The following is a 20,627-nucleotide window of genomic DNA, read 5'->3' as shown; positions in this document are numbered from 1 at the left end:
ATATTTTGCACTACGTTAACTATCTTTGCACTCAATCCAATCTTTTCTAAGACTCTACCTAACATTTCTCTGTTCACTCTATCATAAGCTTTATCTATATCCAAAAAACCTAGGTACAATTTACCCCCATCCTTCTTTTTCTTCTCAATCATTTCATTCACCACAAACATATTGTCCTCAGCTCTCCTGTCCCTACGAAAACCATTCTGTTCTTCACCCAGCACTCCAGCTCTCTCAATCCATTTACACAGTCTCTCATTCAACACTGCACTGAAAACTTTACCTACTGTATTCACTAATGCAATTGGCCTGTAGTTCTTCAGCTCATTCTTACTCTTAAATCCTCCCTTATGCAACAGACACACTCGGCTCTCATTCCACTTTCTTGGCACTCTCTCTTCATCCCACACTCGGTTGAATAACTCAGTCATTCTGTCTATCACTACCTCCCCACCATTCTTGTAGAACTCATAGGGTATATCATCTGGACCTGCTGCCTTGCCATTCTTCTGCCTTCTCACACACCTCTCCATTTCATCCCTACTGATTCTTTCATCCAGTTCATCTGCATTCTTCCTTTCCAGTGTTACACATTCTTCTCTCACACTAAACATCTCACCTACCCCACCTACTTCTTCCCAGAACCCTTTGATTGCCTCCCTGATTCCATCCTTCTCTGTTATAACTACACCCTCCACTTTTAGACTCTCCACACCAACACTGCCTGACATATTCTCACCTCTCATGAACTTGTACCATTCATGGCCACCTTCCATACCTTTCTCCCTTAAAGATTGAATCACGCTCCTTTCACTCTTCACTTTAGCATTCATTATCATTCGTCTCGTCAACCGCTGCTGCTTCACATACGCTGCCCATGCATTCAGATACTCATTCTCTGCCTCATCGCTTTCATGCCTCTTTTTCCTCAACCATCTACACTGTCTACTCATTCTCTTTCGCTCCTTCCTAGCCGCTCTGATTTCATCATTCCACCATGGTTTACATACATTCTTTCTTCTACCTACTCTCACAAACCCTATCTGGTTCTCAGCAGCACCCCTCACGTCCTCAACCAGCTTCTCATTCAGATGCTCCACGTCATGCACACTTTCGTCGTCCCAGCTTCTCTCACTCAGATCAACCTGAAAGTTCTCCCACCCTACATCTCTCAGTCTCCACTTCTTTCTCTTACTTGCCACTATCACTTCATTCCCACCCTGCATCAAGCACTCCACAACCAGCATGTTGTGATCGCACACAATATCAACCAAACCATCCTCATCTATCCACATGTGCGACACAATTTCACGCATTCTTCCATTCACCAACATGTCATTCACTCATAACGACTACTTCATCTGCATAAAGAAACACACACACTTTATCATTCCCCACGCTTTCCCCTACATTCATTCTTCTCATCCTGGCTGCTAGCTCCTCTGTACCACCATTCTTGTAGAGCTCATACGGTATATCATCTGGACCCGCTGCCTTGCCAGTCTTTTTCCTTCTCGCACACCTCCTCCCTTCCTCCTACCAGATTCTTTCATCCAATTCATCTGCATTCTTCCTTTCCAGTGTCACACATCCTTCTCTCACACTAAACATCCCACCTATCCCATCTACTTCTTCCAAGAACCCTTAGCTTGCCTCCCTGATTCCCTCCTTCTCTGTTATAACTACACCATCCACTTTCAGACTCTCCACACCAACACTGCCTGATATTCTCACCTCTCATGAACTTGTACTATTCACAGCCACCTTTCATACCTTTCTCCCTTAAAGACTGAATCACACTCCTTTCACTCTTCACTTTGGCATTCATTATTATTCCTCTTGTCAACCGCTGCTGCTTCCTATACATTGCCCATGCATTCTGATACTCATTCTCTGCCTCATCGCTTTCATGCCTCTTTTTCCTCAGCTATCTACACTGTCTACTCATTCTATTTCGCTCCTTCCTAGCCGCTCTGATTTCATCATTCCACCATGGTTTACATACATTCTTTCTTCTACCTACTCTCACAAACCCTATCCGTCTCTGAGCAGCACCCATTACGTTTCTCATTCAGATGCTCCACGTCATGCACACTTTCCTCATTCTTCAGTTTTTGACTACCGATTCGGATCCTACTTGGGGACCGGCATCTCAGTGGTCTTTTTTATTTTGCTGGATTTTTGTCACCCTTGCCCTGTGTTCCCGCTATATAAAAAATGAAAAAGAACAGACACACACACACACACACACACACACACACACACACACACACACACACACACACAACAATGCACACTGACACATCGCCACAGCCACCAGTGAACACTTATGTCGCCACCAAGCGAAACTTTCTGAAAACCGTGACAACATTATTATTATATTATTCCATCACATTATATTATGTAGCTTTCATTGCAATACCATCAGCACCATGGTTTCCCTTCTCTCTCTGGCAGAGCTACAAGCTTCCTGAAGAACTGCATGAGGAGCTGCTCTCAACAGTCAGTCGCCAGGACGACGTGCAGGCGGTGTCCACCCTCATATGTACAGGCGCACCCATAGAGCTCCTGGGTGGCCTTTCTGTCCTCAGACTGGCTGTCACCACCGACCGCATTAACACCGTCAGCCTCCTGCTGGCTAGCGGTGCATCGCTGCCTGCCAGCCTGCTGCAGGAGGCTTGGCAGAGCCCCGACGTGACTCACAGGGTGCTGGCCTTCCTCACCACCGTGAGTACCTTCCCTTCCCTGTCTCACAGAACTACCTCACTGTAAAGGTGAGGACGAGCACCGGTACTAGACCCAAGTCTCAGCGGTGGCTCTTTTTTTGCAGAGTGGAAAGTGTTTGAACAACTTGGATGAGTTATAGGTCTGTTGGTTGTAGAGGACGAGCCTTTGTGTTTCAGTGCCGTCAGTTTCAGGTTTTAGTGGTGCACATGACAGACCTGCAGCACACCAAACCTGTCCAACATTACAGATCATGCAACAGAATCTTGTCATTTCATAAAAGGACACTTCAGTGTAATGTTTAGAACAAGCAATGAAGTAGATCTCATAATACTTGAATCCATGTTAATTCATCATTATAATCCTAAAAGTAAATGTAATAATGCTTGTCAAACCTAATATTTGATTATAATTCATCATTATAATCCTAAAAGTAATTGTAATAATGCTTGTCAAACCTAATATTTGATTATAATTCATCATTATAATCCTAAAAGTAATTGTAATAATGCTCGTCAAACCTAATATTTGGAATAATTTTTTGTATTTTTCCTTTTTTTTGGGACAAGGTAAGGTTGTATTTGTACATGCACTTTTAGATTTGTGACACTTAATGACACTTCTGCATAGCTGCCCTACCTCTCTCTCTCTCTCTCTCTCTCTCTCTCTCTCTCTCTCTCTCTCTCTCTCTCTCTCTCTCTCTCTCTCTCTCTCTCTCTCTCTCTTTCTCTCTCTCTCTCTCTCTGTCTCTCTCTCTCTTTCTCTCTCTCTCTCTCTCTCTCTCTCTGCGCACGGTGCTTACCTGATGTGGTGACCATCCTTTCCTCACAGGCCTACTGCTGCCGGCTGCATGCAGAGCAGCGTCGCCTGGAAAAGGTCAGCAGCGCCCTTGTCGAGGGCATCGACAATCTAGTGACAACCATCGAGGGAAATACTCCCTGGCAGGCAGCCTGGCGATGGGGAAAGGAGACTGACCGGCCAGCACTGAGCGACCTCCTGGCAAAGGCAGCGGCTGCCAACTGCCCCGTGACTGCCGCCTTCCTGCATAGGGCAGGAGGGTGGACAGTCTTTAATGGAGCCTCTGGTGGCACTGCCCTCCACGCTGCCCTGGAGGCTGGCCACAAAGGCATGGCCGAGCTGCTGATCAGGGACCTTGGGGGCTGCCCGTACGTGCCGGACACACATGGTCGCCTTGCGGTGCACATGATGCCTCACGAGGAGCAACAGAGGCTGGAGCAGGTGAGGCTGCTTGCCTGTTTACTCTTTTGGATGGCGGCATGAACTCACTTCACCAGCTGATCAAAACTTCAGCACCTGTCTCGCTTATTTCGTCTGCTACGCCTCCTTGGTCACACTCCTGTAATAATCCTGACACACGCATACACTATATGGAATTTGTCACCTAACAAAATATTGGAAAATATTGAAATAACATGACCGTTTCCATCAGAGTGCTGGATTTGGTTAGGCTAAGTTTACCTTAATATTTAGCTCACTAAGTTCATTGCTGATTCTTTCGTTGCATAGATTATGATTTAAAAAAGTCATAATTTCACCTAGAAATAAAGTAACTATCTCATAAATAGTAAGCTAGGATGATTTACATTCAACCCAAAATATTTCTATGTAACAAATGTGTGTACAGCAACGAGGGACAGAGAAAAAGATGACTCATTAAGTGGCTGGCTGGCACAGCAGTTTGGTGAATGTCAGACAGACATTGAAAGGGAGGAATTTAAGTCACAAGAAGTCACCATAATAATGGATATGGGGTGCTGAAGGCACAGCTGATGTATTTTCACACCTTCCTCCTTTTTAGTGCTGGTGTGGTTAATTCTTTGGTCAAGAACTGACTCGTTTTATCTAATGAGGCCGCTCCGGCATGCCAGCGTTACCGAATCGGCGCTTTTCATTTTGTTATGATAGAGTCACCAGGTTGGGGATTACCGAAGCCATGAAAACACCAGCTGTGAAAGTGGCTGGAGGTGTCACCAGGCTGGTAAGGCTTTCATTTGGGAATGTTGCCAAGCGACTGTGAAATTGGCCCTTTGGTATTTCTGCCTTGTCTAATGAGTCCCTCAATGCCGCAGCAACGGCTCGCTAAGCTCACCCGTGCACTCCTGCAGTGCTCTAGGATGATGTCATCTGGCCCTGGAGATTTAGTCATTTTCTGTTTATCTGTCTGTTTAATGATGCTGTCCTTGCTTATGGCGATATAGACAGATGGGGGAATTGAGTTTTTGTGGCACTGAACAATACTAAGTTTGTTTTGACCCAGTCAGAAAATTCAGAAACGAGAAACCTCCCCCACATAGATGACGATGACGCGTGTGACAACGCTTCAGAAGTGTGTGGAATATTGTACAAGACAACACACTGTTTAACAATAAAGTCACTTATTAGTGTGTGCTGTGCCATATGCTGTCCTCCTCTTCTTTGCTCTGTTCCCATCTGGGCCAGCACATGGCCGTCATTTATCAAAGAGTTATCGTGATAAAAATAAATAAATAAATAAATCAGAGGTATGCTTTCCCTGGGAAAATTGTAGTCCGCAGCTAAAGTTGCTTCATTAATGACATTGTTTAATTTCTCATCGATACACAAATCACTTTCATTGTTCTTAATTTATAAAACTCTCACAAAGCACACAGGAAATGAAGTGCCTCGGCTACTGGATGGTGTTCGCCAAAGTAGAAGCATCAACATGGATTTTATGTAGCCACAGCTTGGAGCATCCTCTTACCAAAACAGCACGCTGTGTTTTGAACCAAACGTTTTCGGTAGTCTACCTTTGCACAACAAACTTCTTATTCATATCATGAATATTATGCAGCTCAATTATGGTATTATATTTTATTAATATTACTTACTATTTGATTCTATTAGTTGACCAATTAAGCTCCTTGTATTTTTTAATCTTGCCTAATAAACAGCTCCAATCAGGCAGACATGCTAATATACGTATGTAATCCTCGATTTCTATCATCATTTCTAACATATCTATGTGTACGCAGCAATAAAGGGTTATTTACTTGTTCATATATTCACCGCTCTCTTTCTCTTTGCACACAGAAGCTCTTTATGATGGAGCGTGAAAAACTGAAGGATATGGAGATTCGCTTGAAGGCAGATCACGAGAAGACCGCAGCACGGACAGCGCTGTGTATACAGGAGGATCTCTTTGAGAGCCACAAGAAGGGCGAGGGTAAGAATGTCTCCTTACCTGATGGCCACGCTGCCCTGCTGCTGGCCTCGCGCAAAGGTCTCCTGCAGCTGACTCATCTTATACTGCAAGAGGGTCACTTCCCCGTGGACGAGGTGCTGGACCACACCTGCGGCACCACCGCCCTCCACCAGGCGGCCTCGCACGGCCAGGACGGCTGCGTGGCGGTGCTGCTGAGCGCTGGCGCCAACCCACAGCAGTGTGACACGTATGGCCAGACACTTGGCCGCCATGTTTGGCCATAAAAGTACTTTCGAACTCCTGGCACACCAAGTGACGCAGGACCCTCCTTGCCGCGCGGGCACCACGGGCACACAGGTGAGAGAAAATTTTAAAGTGTTTCACAATATGTATTATAAATATAAGCATAATCTATTAGACCCAATCGACCGACGTGACCCGGAAAGCGTCATAAGAAATCTTGTGAGATCCATAGGCCTGCAAGAGCTGCAGAAGGAGGCTCAGCGGGAGGCTGTGGATCTATCAAAGGGCGAGGCCCTTGAGGTAAAGGAGGCGGTGATGGCAGAAATAAGCATCATCATGAATAAGGTGTCAGCCACTGATGCCACGTACCGCGGCGACCTGAGGCTGGCGGGCAGTTCTCAGGACGGGTCTAAGCTTTACGCCCCTGACGAATTTGATATAAACCTCGTGATTCACAAGGATGACGTAGGAATAACTGTTAGCGAGAGAGGGAAGGAGGAAGCCCCGCTGAAGGGCAGGTTACAGATTTCTGTGAAGACTGACAATCCCCACCTTGAGGGTAATAGATTTATGGCCAGTTTGTACGAGGAGGTGCACCGGCGCCTCGCTGGCCACACCCTGCAGGACAAAAGACTGAGCCTTGTGCCGCCGGGCCTGACCAGCACGCAAGTGGGCGTGGGACTCTCTCTGGCCTGGCAGGGGCGAGAGTATCCACTGTTGCTGGTCGGCGTGGACCTGGTGCCAGTGCTTGAGGTGCCATGGCTGGAGCAAGTTTGCAGACCGCTCCTCACTCCTGAGGACACCATCACCATGCAGCTCAGTAATGCTGCTGATGGAACATGGCGCTGCAGCTTTGCCTTGACAGAGGCTGAGGTGCTGGGGACATTGACGCCCGCAGAGCGCCAGGTGCAGCTGATGGGAAAAGTACTTCTTTCCCGCCTTAAGCCCGAGCGCTGGATGCCTCGGCACAAAAAGAGCTTTTTCAAATGGTTCGCCATACGGGAGTGGAACATCGCGGTGCCAAGCGGGTTCTGTTTCAAGAACGCCCTCCTGCGGTGGCTGGAGCACAGGCGGTCGAGGGAGGTAGAGGTTGGGGCTGGACAAGAGCACGACCACACCAAGGAGTTGGGGGCTGGACAGGAGAGGGACCACACCAAGGAGTTGGGGGCTGGACAGGAGGGGGACCACACCAAGGAGTTGGGGGCTGGACAGGAGCAGGACCACACCAAGGAGTTGGGGGCTGGACAGGAGAGGGACCACACCAAGGAGTTGGGGGCTGGACAGGAGAGGGACCACACCAAGGAGTTGGGGGCTGGACAGGAGGGGGACCACACCAAGGAGTTGGGGGCTGGACAGGAGGGGGACCACACCAAGGAGTTGGGGGCTGGACAGGAGGGGGACCACACCAAGGAGTTGGGGGCTGGACAGGAGGGGAACCATACAAAGGAGTTGGAGGGTGAACGGAAGGGGGACCATACAAAGGAGTTGGAGGATGAACGGAAGGGGGAGCACGCCAAGTGGTTGGAGCCGGGGCGGGAGGGTGACCCCGCCAGATGGGTGGTGGAGGTGTTCAGATTGATGTGTGCGAACCCAGAAGAGACACGAGAGAACCTAACAACTCAAAACAGCTCCGCCTACTTTGGAGGAGACTGTGAGGGGCGGAAGCCTGGGGACGGGGGCGCCCATCATTGTGCAGTGCCTGGAGGAGGACCTCTGCCAAGACAACCAGGCGGCGGCGACGAAAGTATTAGATGCAGAAGATGCAGACCATTGTAATCATTACCTGTGAGCTGCACCACACACACACACACACACACACAGGAACGCAAGTGCTTGGTGCTTGATTTTCAGATTCAGTAGTTTATATAGCCAATTAGTTGTGGAGTCGATATAAAGAAAAATAAATATTTTCATGTTGCGAGCCTAGTGAGAGAAGATACTCTGTTAATAGGGTCTCTCATCTGTGTGCACTTGTTGGCCCCTGTAATACCGCAGGTTGAGTAATGTGATGGTGCAAGCTGAGGTAATGCCACCTTTGGCCAGTAAGTACAGCAGGGTAAGATAATAGTCAACTTGCATGTTGTATGGTGAAACAGGCTCTACATGGATTCATGGATGATAGGCCTATAAGTGTTTGATATTCATTTGCAAACGGCAGTGCCATTACGACATGAAATATTTAGTATAGGTTTATTAAGACAATGTCTGGTCTGGGTGTAAATAAAGCACTTCGGCTTGACAAGATAATGACAAATAAGTTATCAAATCAAAATGGAATGTCACATTTGTAGCACCAAGTACCAAATGCAGATGGTAATTGGTTAAAACAAACTGTTAAGTTAAGGACTTGTGCTATTGATAGGCAGAGATTGTCTGAACAAACTTATAACAGGCCAGCATGTCTTAATTATAGGATGGTGACAATGCAAGGAAAATTACACAAGTATTTATCTGTTCTCCTTAAACAACACTCACGTGCTGTAAGTGTGTTCAAGTGTGCAAATCATCAGCTGCCATTGTAAGTGGTAGTGAAGGAATGCAAGTGTACAAAAGTGGATCTGTTCTTTATGTGCAGGAGATGAAACTCACTCTTCATTCAAATTGATTTTTTTTTTTTTAAGAAATAGCTGAAAAAAACATGTCCAGAAATATTGCTTCACTAATGTAAATGCAACAAAAATAGGGGAATTCCTCGGAGCGAGAAACGTGACTGTCTTATTAAGTAGTGTTAAGTTCATCCAAGAAATAACTTGTTATTTTAAGGAAAACTCATAAGAAGTAATTGTTAGCAGGTAAGTGACGTCTGTATTTGGTGTGTACAGTATAACAATTTGTACTCATACCCCGCCTGGAGTCGCTTTAAAACCTTTCAAGCACACTTCTCATATTTGCAAACTTATACATGTAAATTAACCATTGCCTTGTATTTTTCCATGAACACAAAACTATTCATCTCTGTATTATGGAAAGTGATGTGTCAGTAAATCAAACACAAAAACTCATGTCTTTATTTCAAGCCTTATGAATCATTTTGTTATATATATATATATATATATATATATATATATATATATATATATATATATATATATATATATATATATATATATATATATATATATATATATATATATATATATATATATATATATATATATATATATATATATATATATATATATATATATATATATATATATATATATAGAGAGAGAGAGAGAGAGAGAGAGAGAGAGAGAGAGAGAGAGAGAGAGAGAGAGAGAGAGAGAGAGAGGGCAATCTCACAGTACAGTGTCATGTTGAATCCAATGAGTTCTTCGTCATTAAATGAGCCACCCTCGTCCCCGTGTGTTTTATTGGCACACATATCAACATATCAACGACTTGCCACAACCTCCAAGCTGCCAGAATCACCACTTCACTCTGGTTCTCCACGCTGCCAACACTCCAAGCATCTTCATGGACTGGGCAAGTTACAAGCATCATCACTCCGTCAACTCCACAACAACACAGGTGACTAGTCAGCACAGAACCACTGGTGGGTGGGTCGCCATCACTGGTCACACACACTGCCAGCAAAACACTTAGAATAAGTGGTGGCAAACATCTTTCATACAAGTGGTCACACAAACACAACCGCTGCAGTAATATCATCATTGTCTTATTTCTGTTATGGTCATTATAAGTATTACCATTACTACCATTACCATTATTGATTTTATTATTATAATCAATATTATTATCATTATTATTATTATTATTATTATTATTACATTTATTATTACTACCATTGCATCATCAGCATCATCATCATTGTTGTCATAGGTTGCGGAAAACAGGCGGGAGAAGAAGGGTGCAGACAGGTTAGGCTTCCAAAGCAAAGCGAAACAAAACAACAATGAGGCAGCAAAATAATAAAAAGAAATAGTAATAATGAAAGAATAAAGAAAAAGAACCTGAAGTATAGCGAGGAAGTGGAACAAGTCAGGAGGGAAGAGAAGTGGAGGGTCGAGGCACAGCTGACGAGGTGGAGGGAGGCGTCACGGCGCTCCTGAGCCACAGCAAAGGAAAGTGTAAATAGAGGCAGTGGAAGGGGAGGGGGGGAGGGGCAGGGAAAGGCTGGGAGGGTACCATGCTATGTTAATGTATGCTGGTAAACGAGAGTACTGTAACTGTTGTTGTTGTTGTTGTTGTTGTTGTTGTGGTCGTTGTTGTTGTTGTTGTTGTTGTTGTTGTTGTGGTCGTTGTTGTTGTTGTTGTTGTTGTTGTTGTTGTTGGTGTCAGGGTCATTATTATTGTCATTATTACCACTGTTATTATTGTGGTTGTTGTCGTTGTGGTGGTAGGTCGTAATGAAGTGCATTGTAATGTTCCAGCCTCCCCATTACCTGCTCATGATCAACCATCTCCATTGTTTTTTCTTTCATCCAAGTATTTCCTGACAAATGCAATATTTCCGAGATGGCACTTCCTGCTGCCCTCAACACCTGCTTTATCTCATCTTTCAGTGATAAATTGCACTCTGTTATCACACCGAAAGGCGGGTTCACACTTGCCAATTCGCTGCTGAATTGCCAGCCGCCGCAAGCTGCGATAGCCCGCCTGTGGAAATTTTGGTGCCTGGCGGCTGAATTGCCAGCCGCGCCAACAACACCGACAGGTTGGGCTTGTCCAGCCGCGCGCTGCTCTGTTTACCTCAGGTCCTCGGGGAGAGTTGTGCATGGTGTGGCGTCCTGAGGCACAAAAGTTGATGTTGGAGCTAATGACGAACCAACAACGTCATCACTGGGACCCAAGACTCTCTCTCTCTCTCTCTCTCTCTCTCTCTCTCTCTCTCTCTCTCTCTCTCTCTAAAAGAGTAGTATCACTGCAGAAGGGGCCAAGTTGTCAGTAATTACCGATCGGTGTTCCTTAGCTGTTGTTAGATAACGCAGCGTCAGTGTGAGGCGTTCACCAGGAGTCACTGCATCCCTCACGTGGGCATCCTCTTTCTTGATAGGCGAGTCACAAGCCGCAGGAGACCACGGTACTGCTCCTTGTTGAGGCCTATCCACTGCCTCATGGTGTCTGGGTCTTGCACGCTCGGCTCAGGCAAAAGAGAGTGGCAGACGCGCCTTCCTTCTCTTCTATTCAGCCAGGGACGTGTGTACAGGCGCCTCCTGTTCCGTTATATCTTCCACTACGCCAAAAGAAATACAATTATCACCGACATTGTTGCTGGAGCAAGAGATCTTGCTGAGTTGGCAAGTTTTTGCCTGCCTTCTCTACTGCCGTGGCTGGCAGTAATCTTTCGGCAGAAGACACCCAGCCTCTTGAGGTCGTCATCTTCACAACAATCAAACATTCGCTTTTACCTTCATTCGCCTTCACCTGATTAGAATTTGTTCCTTTTGCACACACCTTCCTTACTTCTGCTCAGCTTGGTCTCTGTATTTCTCACGTCAATCATCGACCAAGAAAACTGAGAACATGTCCTGGTTCAATACTTTCTTCCTTCTCTCACCACGTTAACCAGTATTCTCAGTCATTCACCACTGTTCTGTCCACCTCCGCAATGCAACACTTAACCAGTATTCTCAGTCATTCACCACTGTTCTGTCCACCTCCCCAATGCAAGAGTTAACCAGTATTCTTAGTCATTCCTCCCTTTCTCTGGTAAACTCTGGAACTCCCAGCCTGCTTCTGTATTTCCTCCTTCCTGTGACTTGAACTCTTTCAGGAGGGAGGCTTCAACACACTTATCCTTCAATTTTTGACTACCGCTTCTGACTCTATTCGGGGACCGGCACTTCAGTGGGCATTTTTTGTTAATTTATTGTTTTTATTTAATATTGTTGCCCTTGGCCGGTGCACAGATCAAGGAAGCTCCACCCGTGGCCTGTCACCTCCAGCCTTGCTCCACGAGGCGCCGCGCCACCCGCCGCCTACCTCACCAACTCTTGACAGCTACTGCCAGTGCTGATGAAGCGTTGCCTCACCAACACAGAAAGCAGTGAACAGGTTACTTTTCCAAGGTGTGTCATTAATGAAGTCCATGCATCAGTGTATGTAGGTGGAAAGCTGACAGGTGACAGCATGGCCCACTAACAGACACAGACTGTGGAGTTCCACCTACTCTCAAAAGGCTGTGTTACCTGAAGCTACAGGTTTTCAAGGGATCTTTTACGACTTGAGTGACAGGTTAACAACATTTCTACATTGTCAACAGGAGAAACGCCCTTGAGAACCCGCCGAGTCACCTCTCTGGCCTTGGAAAACAGTGGTGTTGAGAGGACAAAGTGTTCAACAAAGAGGCAGCGCCGGATTAACATAACAAAATTATATGCACGAATGCTTTGGACACCTCCACAGAACAGTTAGCATGCATATTCTTTTGACAATGGTTCATCTTTGTTACATCTTCCGTCACACTGACCACAGCCTTTTTGCTTGTCTTAGTATAACAGTCGCGGTTTTTTACATATTAATGATTCATTTACTTAATTCCTTCTCTCACAAGTACATTAGCAGTAATTACGGCCGTGATGGAGCTCTGCAGTTCATCATTGCTCTGCCCAACTTTACTCTTCCCCTTTCACTTCGTTCTTTCAGGACAGAAGCTTAAAGATGTGCCCTAAACCAGATACTGCAACCACATACTGCAACCACATACTGCAAACACATACTGCAAACACATACTGCAAACACATACTGCAAATGCGTACTGCAAATGTGTACTACAAAGGCATTAATAAAATCCCAGTCTAAAACTTTTGTATTCACTGATCAGTACTAGCATACGCTGAAATGTTCTTAGCGATTATATATAGGAATGCTGTTAATTTTATCATAATTCTGAAATAAAAGACGTGGTTCTCAAGTAGGCGAAGCATAATTTATTTTGATGCCGTAATTTCAAAGACAGACTTCTCAATAGGAAACAAGAAAGAATGCTTTAACCCGGCGGTCTCTTTAACATTTCATTTATTCTTTGCCTAGAAGTTTATACATAACATGTACATAAGAAGTAAGTAGCAGAAGTAAATGGTCACCGACGCATAGGAAATTAGTAACAAAATGGTGTTACTGGAGACAGAAGCGTAGACATGAGTTACTATATATTACAAGAAAGAGAACTAGACGATTAAGACCAAAGAAAACATCACAGTACTTGTAAAAAATACACTGAATTTAATAATGCACAGTAAAATAGTAACAGGACAGTGATAGTGAAGATAGAAGAAAAGTGTTTGCCCTAGCGGTCTCTTGGCGTTGTTTACAAGAACCGTGATGGCGGACAGAAGGGTTCGGTGACCAGTGACACTCTTTCAATTTCCTCCACTTCCAGAACTCAGGTGAGGCAGGGACCGCCGCCCACCCTTGCGCCCCTCCCTCCTCTACCTCCACCCGCGCACACTCGCACGCACACACCTGAAATAAGAGAGAAAAGCAGGTGTTTGTTAACCTCCCTCTGTGTGTTTGTTTGTCGTGTCAGTGTTCATTGCCTTTATTTCCTTCCTTATTCTGTGTCTGTATGTTTGTCTTCCTTCACTTCATTTACACTCAGTCTTCCTCTTCTTCCTCCTCCTCCTCTTCTTCTTCTTGTTCCACGTTACAAAATTACTTAAACACGGAACCAACACAACTGCAAAGCTAACAGCCTTTGAATCATTATCCGTGCAAGAAAAGGCAGAAAAAGCAAGATGTAGGGACACATTGTTCACCAGAGTGTCACACAAGTCCGCGCCACCACCACCGCTACTCTCAGACGAAGTGACGCGGGTGTTACGGATCCTGTGACGCGTCCACTGACAGAGTAACAAGATTGACACATTTTAAACATTAGAAGCGCTCTTAGTGACCCAAGGCTGTTCATGTCTGTGGCCTGTGGAGGCTGTCACTGGGAGAGGCACAGCAAGCCAAACCAACCTTACCTTAACTCTCTCTCTCTCTCTCTCTCTCTCTCTCTCTCTCTCTCTCTCTCTCTCTCTCTCTCTCTCTCTCTCTCTCTCTCTTTCACATACATGCATAAACACAACAGATATAAAGAGAGAGAGAGAGAGAGAGAGAGAGAGAGAGAGAGAGAGAGAGAGAGAGAGAGAGAGAGAGAGAGAGAGAGAGAGAGAGAGAGAGAGAGAGCGTAGTATCCTCGGTTTACAGTCACTCCGGCCCCTAGTTACACCGGCCCTCAGTCACTGCGGCCCCCAACCCTAGTCACTCCGGCCTACCACCCTAGTCACTCCGGCCTACCACCCTAGTCACTCCGGCCCACTAATTATACTAAGTTATCTAGAAAGAATATATAGTAACAGGCTCTCTCTTTTATTAAATAATTACGCAGTATAGTCATACACATACACAATAACTATGTAATACTATGTAACCTTGAAAGAATATATAATAACAAAAATAACCAAACAATGCTCACCACACCCTGACCACAACATGGGAGCGCTGACTGGCTTTATCAGGCAGTCTACTGATACTAAAATATTTCTGTATACAAAAGTATGTGTCTAAAAGTAAAAAACAATTCAGGCAGTCTACTGATACTAAAATATTTATGTATACAAAAGTATGCGTCTGAGTAAAAAAAAACAAGATTATATTACAAACTAAACACTGGGTCCGCTTAGCCTGGAACATGCTTTTAATAATTGGTCAGTGGTGAGGTCATGTTGTTTATACTTGTTCCATAGTGAAAATATTCGTCCCTGTAGAGATCGGTATTTTCGTCTCTGACAACGAGCAAGTTTTCCGTCCTTGACCAGACGCACTTGGACCTGTACATTTTTGGCTTCTTTGAAAAGTAAGGGAACCAGCACATAAAAAGGAATATGGGAAGAGCCTGCACTACCATTCAAACGTCTATGATAACCTTCTACATCATTATTCGTGCGAATGCTCTGGCCAAACACTGTCCATTCACTTGGTGACCAAAACCCACTTATCCATGTTTCTCTCATGTACGTTGTTAAATCTTTAATTGGGCCAGCAGGAAGGCGTGATTCAAGGTGATCAAATGTTGATGTAATATGTTCATGTGGGAGAAAGGGAAGAGCCATTAACTGTTTTAGGTAATCTTGAGTGGGACGATGATTCAAGTATGGAACCGCCAATCCTAACGCCTGAATCTTCCTCCAGACTGCCTGATTCCAATGAAATGCACAGCCTTGCAACTTTGCAACTGGAAATAATTTCCTGACTACTGACCACAAAGCCATTTCGAAGTCCATCACGATCTTTTCCACTTTACACTCCTGAATTATTGCTAAAATAGAATTCAATACCTTTCTGTAGTCTCTCTTTCTTTTCCCTGACATAAGGATGAAAGCTAAGGGGACTTGTTTTACATTACCTTCGCTTCCCTTAACGAAGGCATGGACTCCAAATAGCTGTTGAAACGGGGCTCGTACTACACGAAATGTGGCATCTAAATACCATGTCCTTGCCTTCTTCAACAAGGCAAGTTGGTCTGCAGTGGCAAATACTAAGTGTCTTGCATCATCTAGAATAATATCTTTCTGGAGGAATTCATTCGGAATGTGATCAACTACCAATTCAAAATCCAATGAATTAGGTTCAACAGGTCTATCTTTCTGTCTTATACGGTTAACATTACGAGATAAATAGACTGGATTTACAAAAGCATTATCACTTCCTTCTGTCTGCCTCATGGCACGGTCAAGAAAAGTCGTTTTGTGTTCGAAACAAGAAAAGTCGTTTTGTGTTTCGAAAACCTCGGTACCTCAACTCCGAGGAAGGAGACAGCGTTAACGACTATTATCTATTACGCAAACTCATATAGCTAGTATGTTTTGTAGTAGCAGTATGGTAGTAGTAGTAGTAGTAGTAGTAGTAGTAGTAGTAAGTTTCTACCTCCACTATCATAATCGTTATTATCATTATTAATATTATTATGGAGGAAATGAGAGAGAGAGAGAGAGAGAGAGAGAGAGAGAGAGAGAGAGAGAGAGAGAGAGAGAGAGAGAGAGAGAGAGAGAGAGAGAGAGAGAGAGAGAGAGAGAGAGAGAGAGAGAATGTCAGGTTGTTGTGACTTGACCCACCTTTTACCAGACCTTTCTTTTTCTTATTGGCCCATATTCATATTGTGCGTAGGAGTTGAAGAGTATTTATACTTCGTAAATAATCCGAAAAGTGATAATTAAGGCAACACCCTTCTGTCCACCAAGGGTTCAGTTAAATTATACACAAATGCTACTTTTCAAATAAAGAATTGCTGCAAAATGAAGTGGATGAGAGAGAGAGAGAGAGAGAGAGAGAGAGAGAGAGAGAGAGAGAGAGAGAGAGAGAGAGAGAGAGAGAGAGAGAGAGAGAGAGAGAGAGACTATAGGACATACGTGATAAGAGTAGGTGTTTTATTTATTGTTTATTGCATATATATGGCTTCATTCCGCCAGAGAATGGCGCTCTAGCCTCCATAGACATTACAAATGTACAATAAAAGTTGTTAAAAAGTAAACTACAACTAGGTAAATACACACACACACACACACACTCAAACAACCCAACAATATAATTATATTGCTAACTTTACACACGTGCGTGCCGCCAGGGAGGCCGGAGTGACCTGGGTCGAACGCGGGGGAGGCCGGAGTGACCGGGGCCGGAAAAACTAGGGGCCGGAGTGACCGGGGCCGGAAAAACTAGGGGCCGGAGTGACTTGCTACCGTATCCTCGCCTGACCTGGTAACACTGCAAGAAAAATACACATCTGGCAATGCAGACCTGCCAGACACCAGCCAGCCGGGGACCCCACGTCGACACTAGTGCTCTAACCTGACCAAAGTAAACCTAACATAACTAGACTGCATAGACTCAATTTGCTGTTACACTTGCTGTTGTGCTGTTGTGTGTGAACGGTGACAGATTAACAACATTTCTGCATTATTGACAGGAGAAACACGCTTTTAAAAGACTCTAGTTGAAGTGATGCAGGTTTTCAAGGGTGTTTTTACAGTTGCAGTGACATATTAACTACATTTCTGCATTACTGACAGGAGAAACACGCTTTTAAAAGGATCTAGTTGAAGTGACGCGGGTTTTCAAGGGTGTTTTTTACGGTTCCAGTGACACATTAACTACATTTCTGCATTACTGACAGGAGAAATGCTTTTAAAAGCTCTAGTTGAAGTGACGCAGGTTTTCAAGGGTGTTTTTACAGTTGCAGTGACAGATTAACAACATTTTTGCATTACTGACAGGAGAAATGCTTTTAAAAGCTCTAGTTGAAATGTCACAGGTTTTCAAGGGTGTTTTTACAGTTGCAGTGACAGATTAACAACATTTCTCCATTACTGACAGGAGAAACGCTTTTAAAAGGCTCTAGTTGAAGTGACGCAGGTTTTCAAGGGTGTTTTTTACAGTTCCAGTGACAAATTAACAACATTTCTGCATTACTGACAGGAGAAACACTTTTAAAAGGCTCTAGTTGAAGTGACGCAGGTTTTCAAGGGTGTTTTTACAGTTCCAGTGAAATATTAACAACATTTCTGCATTACTGACAGGAGAAACAGGCTTTTAAAAGGCTCTAGTTGAACTGATGCAGGTTTTCAAGGGTGTTTTTACAGTTCCAGTGACAGATTAACAATAAGTTAAGTTAAGTGATGTCAGGTGTGGTTAGGTGTGGTTAGGAGAGGTTTGGTGTGGTTAGGTGAGATTAGATGTTATTAGGTGATGCTTGGTGTAGTTTTGTTATGATTGGTGAGATTTCGTGAGGTTAGGTGAGTTTAGTTGTGGTTAGGTGAGGTCAGGTGAGCTTAACTGTGGTAACTTCAGGATGGGTGAGGTTACGTGAGGTTACATAAGGTTTCATGAGTTAAGATGATTTTAGGTAATGTTCAGTGGGATAATGTGAGGTTAGGTCATGTTACCTGAGGTTAAGTGAGTTAAGATGAGGTTAGCTAATGTTGAATGGGGGAATATGAGGTTAGGTGATATTAGCTAAGGTTAGGTAAGGTTAAGAATGGTTAGAAGGGGTTACATGAGGTATGTGTGGTAAGTTGTAGCTAGGTAAGGTTAGGTTAGTTTAGGTGAGGTTAGATATTGTCAGGTATGATTAAGTGAGGTTAGGTGACTTAGGTGAGGTTATGTGAGATTAAATGACGTTAAGAGAGGTTAGGTGAGGTTATGTGTGGTTAAGTGAGGTTAATTGTTAGGTGATGTTTTGTTAGGTTAGGTGACGTTAGTTGAGATTAGGTTAGGTTAGGTTATGGGTGGTTAAGTGAGGATAGGTGAGATTAGGTGTGGTTACATAAGGTTAGGTGAGGTTAGGTGTGATTAAGAGAAGTAATGTAAATTAGGTGAGGTTAGGTGAGGCTAGGTGAGATTAGGAAAGATAAAGTGAGGTAGTTGGTTAGGTAAGGTTAGATGAGGTTAGGTGTGGTTAGTGGTTGTTAAGAGAGGTTAGGTGAGGATAGGTGAGGTTAGTTGAGGTTAGGTTTTGTTAGGTATGGTTAGATGGTGTTAGGTGTGATTAGGTGTGGTTAGGAGAGGTTATGTGATGTTAGATGAGGTGTGGTTAGATGAGGTTAGGTGAGGTTAACTTAGGTTAGGTGTGGATAGGTTAGTTTACATGATGTTAGTTATGGTTAGGTAAGGTTAGGTGAGGTTAAGTGAGTTTAGGTGAGGCTAGAAGACATTAGGAGAGGTTAGGTGAGGTTAGATAAGGCTATGTGAGGTTAGGTGTTTATAGGTGTTGTTCAGTTAGGTTATGTGTAGATAGGTTATGTTAGGTTAGGTTAGGTTCGGTAAGGTTCGGTAAGATAAGTGAAGTTAGGTGAGGTTAGCTAAGATTAGGTGAGGGTAGGTGAGGTTAGGTGACATTACATAAGTTTAGCTGAGGTTAGGTGTGGTTAGGTATGGTTAGGTGTCATTAGGTGAGGTTAGATAAATTTGTTTTGTTAGATAAGATTAGGTGAGGTTAGCTGAGGTTAGGTGAGGTTAAGAGAGATTAGGTGTTTTTAAGTGAGGTTAGGTGAGATTAGATAAGTGTTAGTGTCATTAGGAGAGGTTAAGTGTGATTATGTGAGATTAGGTGATTTAGGTGAGGATAGTTTACGTTAGGTAAGGTTAGGCGTAGTTATGTGAGATTAGATTAGGTTAGGTGAGGTTAGGCATGGTTAGGTGAAGCTAGGTGAGGTTATGAGAGGTTAGGCAATGTTTGGTCAGATTATATGTGGTTAAGTGTGGTTAGAAGAGGTTACGTGAGGTTAGTTGTGTTTGATGTTGTTGGTTGGAGTTAAGTGTGATTAGGTATGGTTAGGAGAGTTTAGTTGAGGTTAGTTGAGGTTAGGTGAGGTTAAGTGTAGGCTAGGTAAGGTAAGGTGAGGTGAGGCTAGGTAAGGTTATGAGATGTATAATAAAGCTAGTTGAGGTTTGATGATGATAGATGAGGTTAGATGTGGATAGGTGTAGAAAGGTGAGGTTAGGTGAGGTTTGTTAAGGCTAGGTGAAGTTATGTGACTTTAGGTGAGGTTAGCTGTGCTTAAGGGAGGTTTTATGAGGTTAGGTGTGTATTAGTGATGTTATGTAAGGGTAAGCGATGTTATGTGAAGTAAAGTGTGTTTACGTGAGGTTAGGTGAGGTTATTTATGGTTAGGTTTACTTAGGTGATGTTAGGTGAGGTTAAGTGTGCTTAGGTAAGGTTAGGTGAGGTTAAGTGAAGTTAGGTGTGGTTAGGTGAAATTATGGGAGGTTAGGTAACGTTAGTGAGGTTAGGTGAGGTTAGGTATAGTTAAGTGAGGTTAGGTAATGTTTAGTGTGGTTATATGATGTTGGGTGAAATTAGGTAAGGTTAGGTGTGATTATGTGAGTTTACATGTGGTTATGTGTGGCTAGTTGTGATTAGTTGAGGTTAGGTGAGATTAGATAATATTACATAATATTATGTGAGGTTAGGTGACTTATGTTAGGTTAGTTAAGATTACTCAATGTTAGGTGAGATTAGAAGAGGTTAGGTAATGTTATGTATGGTACAATGAATTTAAGTGAGGTTATGTTAAGATGAGGTTAGGTAAGTTTAAGAAGGGATAGATGAATTTAGGTGAGATTATGTGAGCTTATTCGAGGTTGGGTGAGGTTAGGAGGGGTTAGGTGAAAATATGTGGTCAGGTGTTTATGAGAGGATATGTGAAATTAGGTGGGTATGTAAATTCAGCTGAGGTTATGAAAGTTTATGGGAGTTTATGGGAAGTATGGTGAAGTTAGGTGAGGTTAGGTGAAATTTAGTGTGGTTAAGTGAGATTTGATTTGGTTAATATGGTTATAAGGTTAGGTGAGGTTAGGTGAGGTTTGGTATGGTTAGGTAAGTTAGGTGAGGTTGGATGTGGTTAGGTTAGGTGATGTGAGGTTACATTGTTAAGTGTGGATAGGAGAGGATAGGTGAAATTAAATGAGGTTAAATTAGATTATATGAGGTTATATAAGGTTAGGTGTGGTTAGGTGAGGTTTGGTCAGGTTAGATGTGGTTAGGTGA

At 43.7% G+C, this 20,627-nt stretch overlaps 1 protein-coding gene and 1 long non-coding RNA gene across 3 annotated transcripts in view; both read left to right on the top strand.

Annotated features, from left to right (window-relative positions):
- Positions 1–6,325, top strand: part of LOC135108579 (ankyrin-3-like) — a 39,071-nt gene extending 32,746 nt beyond the window's left edge. For both annotated transcript variants that reach the window (XM_064019731.1, XM_064019732.1), the window contains 3 exons: positions 2,458–2,727; positions 3,556–3,963; positions 5,797–6,325. In XM_064019731.1, the coding sequence (XP_063875801.1) occupies positions 2,458–2,727; positions 3,556–3,963; positions 5,797–6,192 (1,074 nt within the window). In that variant the 3' untranslated portion in view covers positions 6,193–6,325. The remainder of the gene's footprint in view (positions 1–2,457; positions 2,728–3,555; positions 3,964–5,796) is intronic.
- Positions 6,326–16,505: 10,180 nt separating this feature from the next.
- Positions 16,506–20,627, top strand: part of LOC135108578 (uncharacterized) — a 63,200-nt gene continuing 59,078 nt past the window's right edge. The window contains exon 1 of the long non-coding RNA XR_010272354.1: positions 16,506–16,939. This is a non-coding gene — a long non-coding RNA (uncharacterized LOC135108578). The remainder of the gene's footprint in view (positions 16,940–20,627) is intronic.

The sequence above is a fragment of the Scylla paramamosain genome, chromosome 17 (assembly GCF_035594125.1).
Source record: "Scylla paramamosain isolate STU-SP2022 chromosome 17, ASM3559412v1, whole genome shotgun sequence".
In the NCBI taxonomy this organism is placed as follows: Eukaryota; Metazoa; Arthropoda; class Malacostraca; order Decapoda; family Portunidae; genus Scylla; species Scylla paramamosain.
This window is presented reverse-complemented; position numbering and strand designations above follow the sequence as displayed.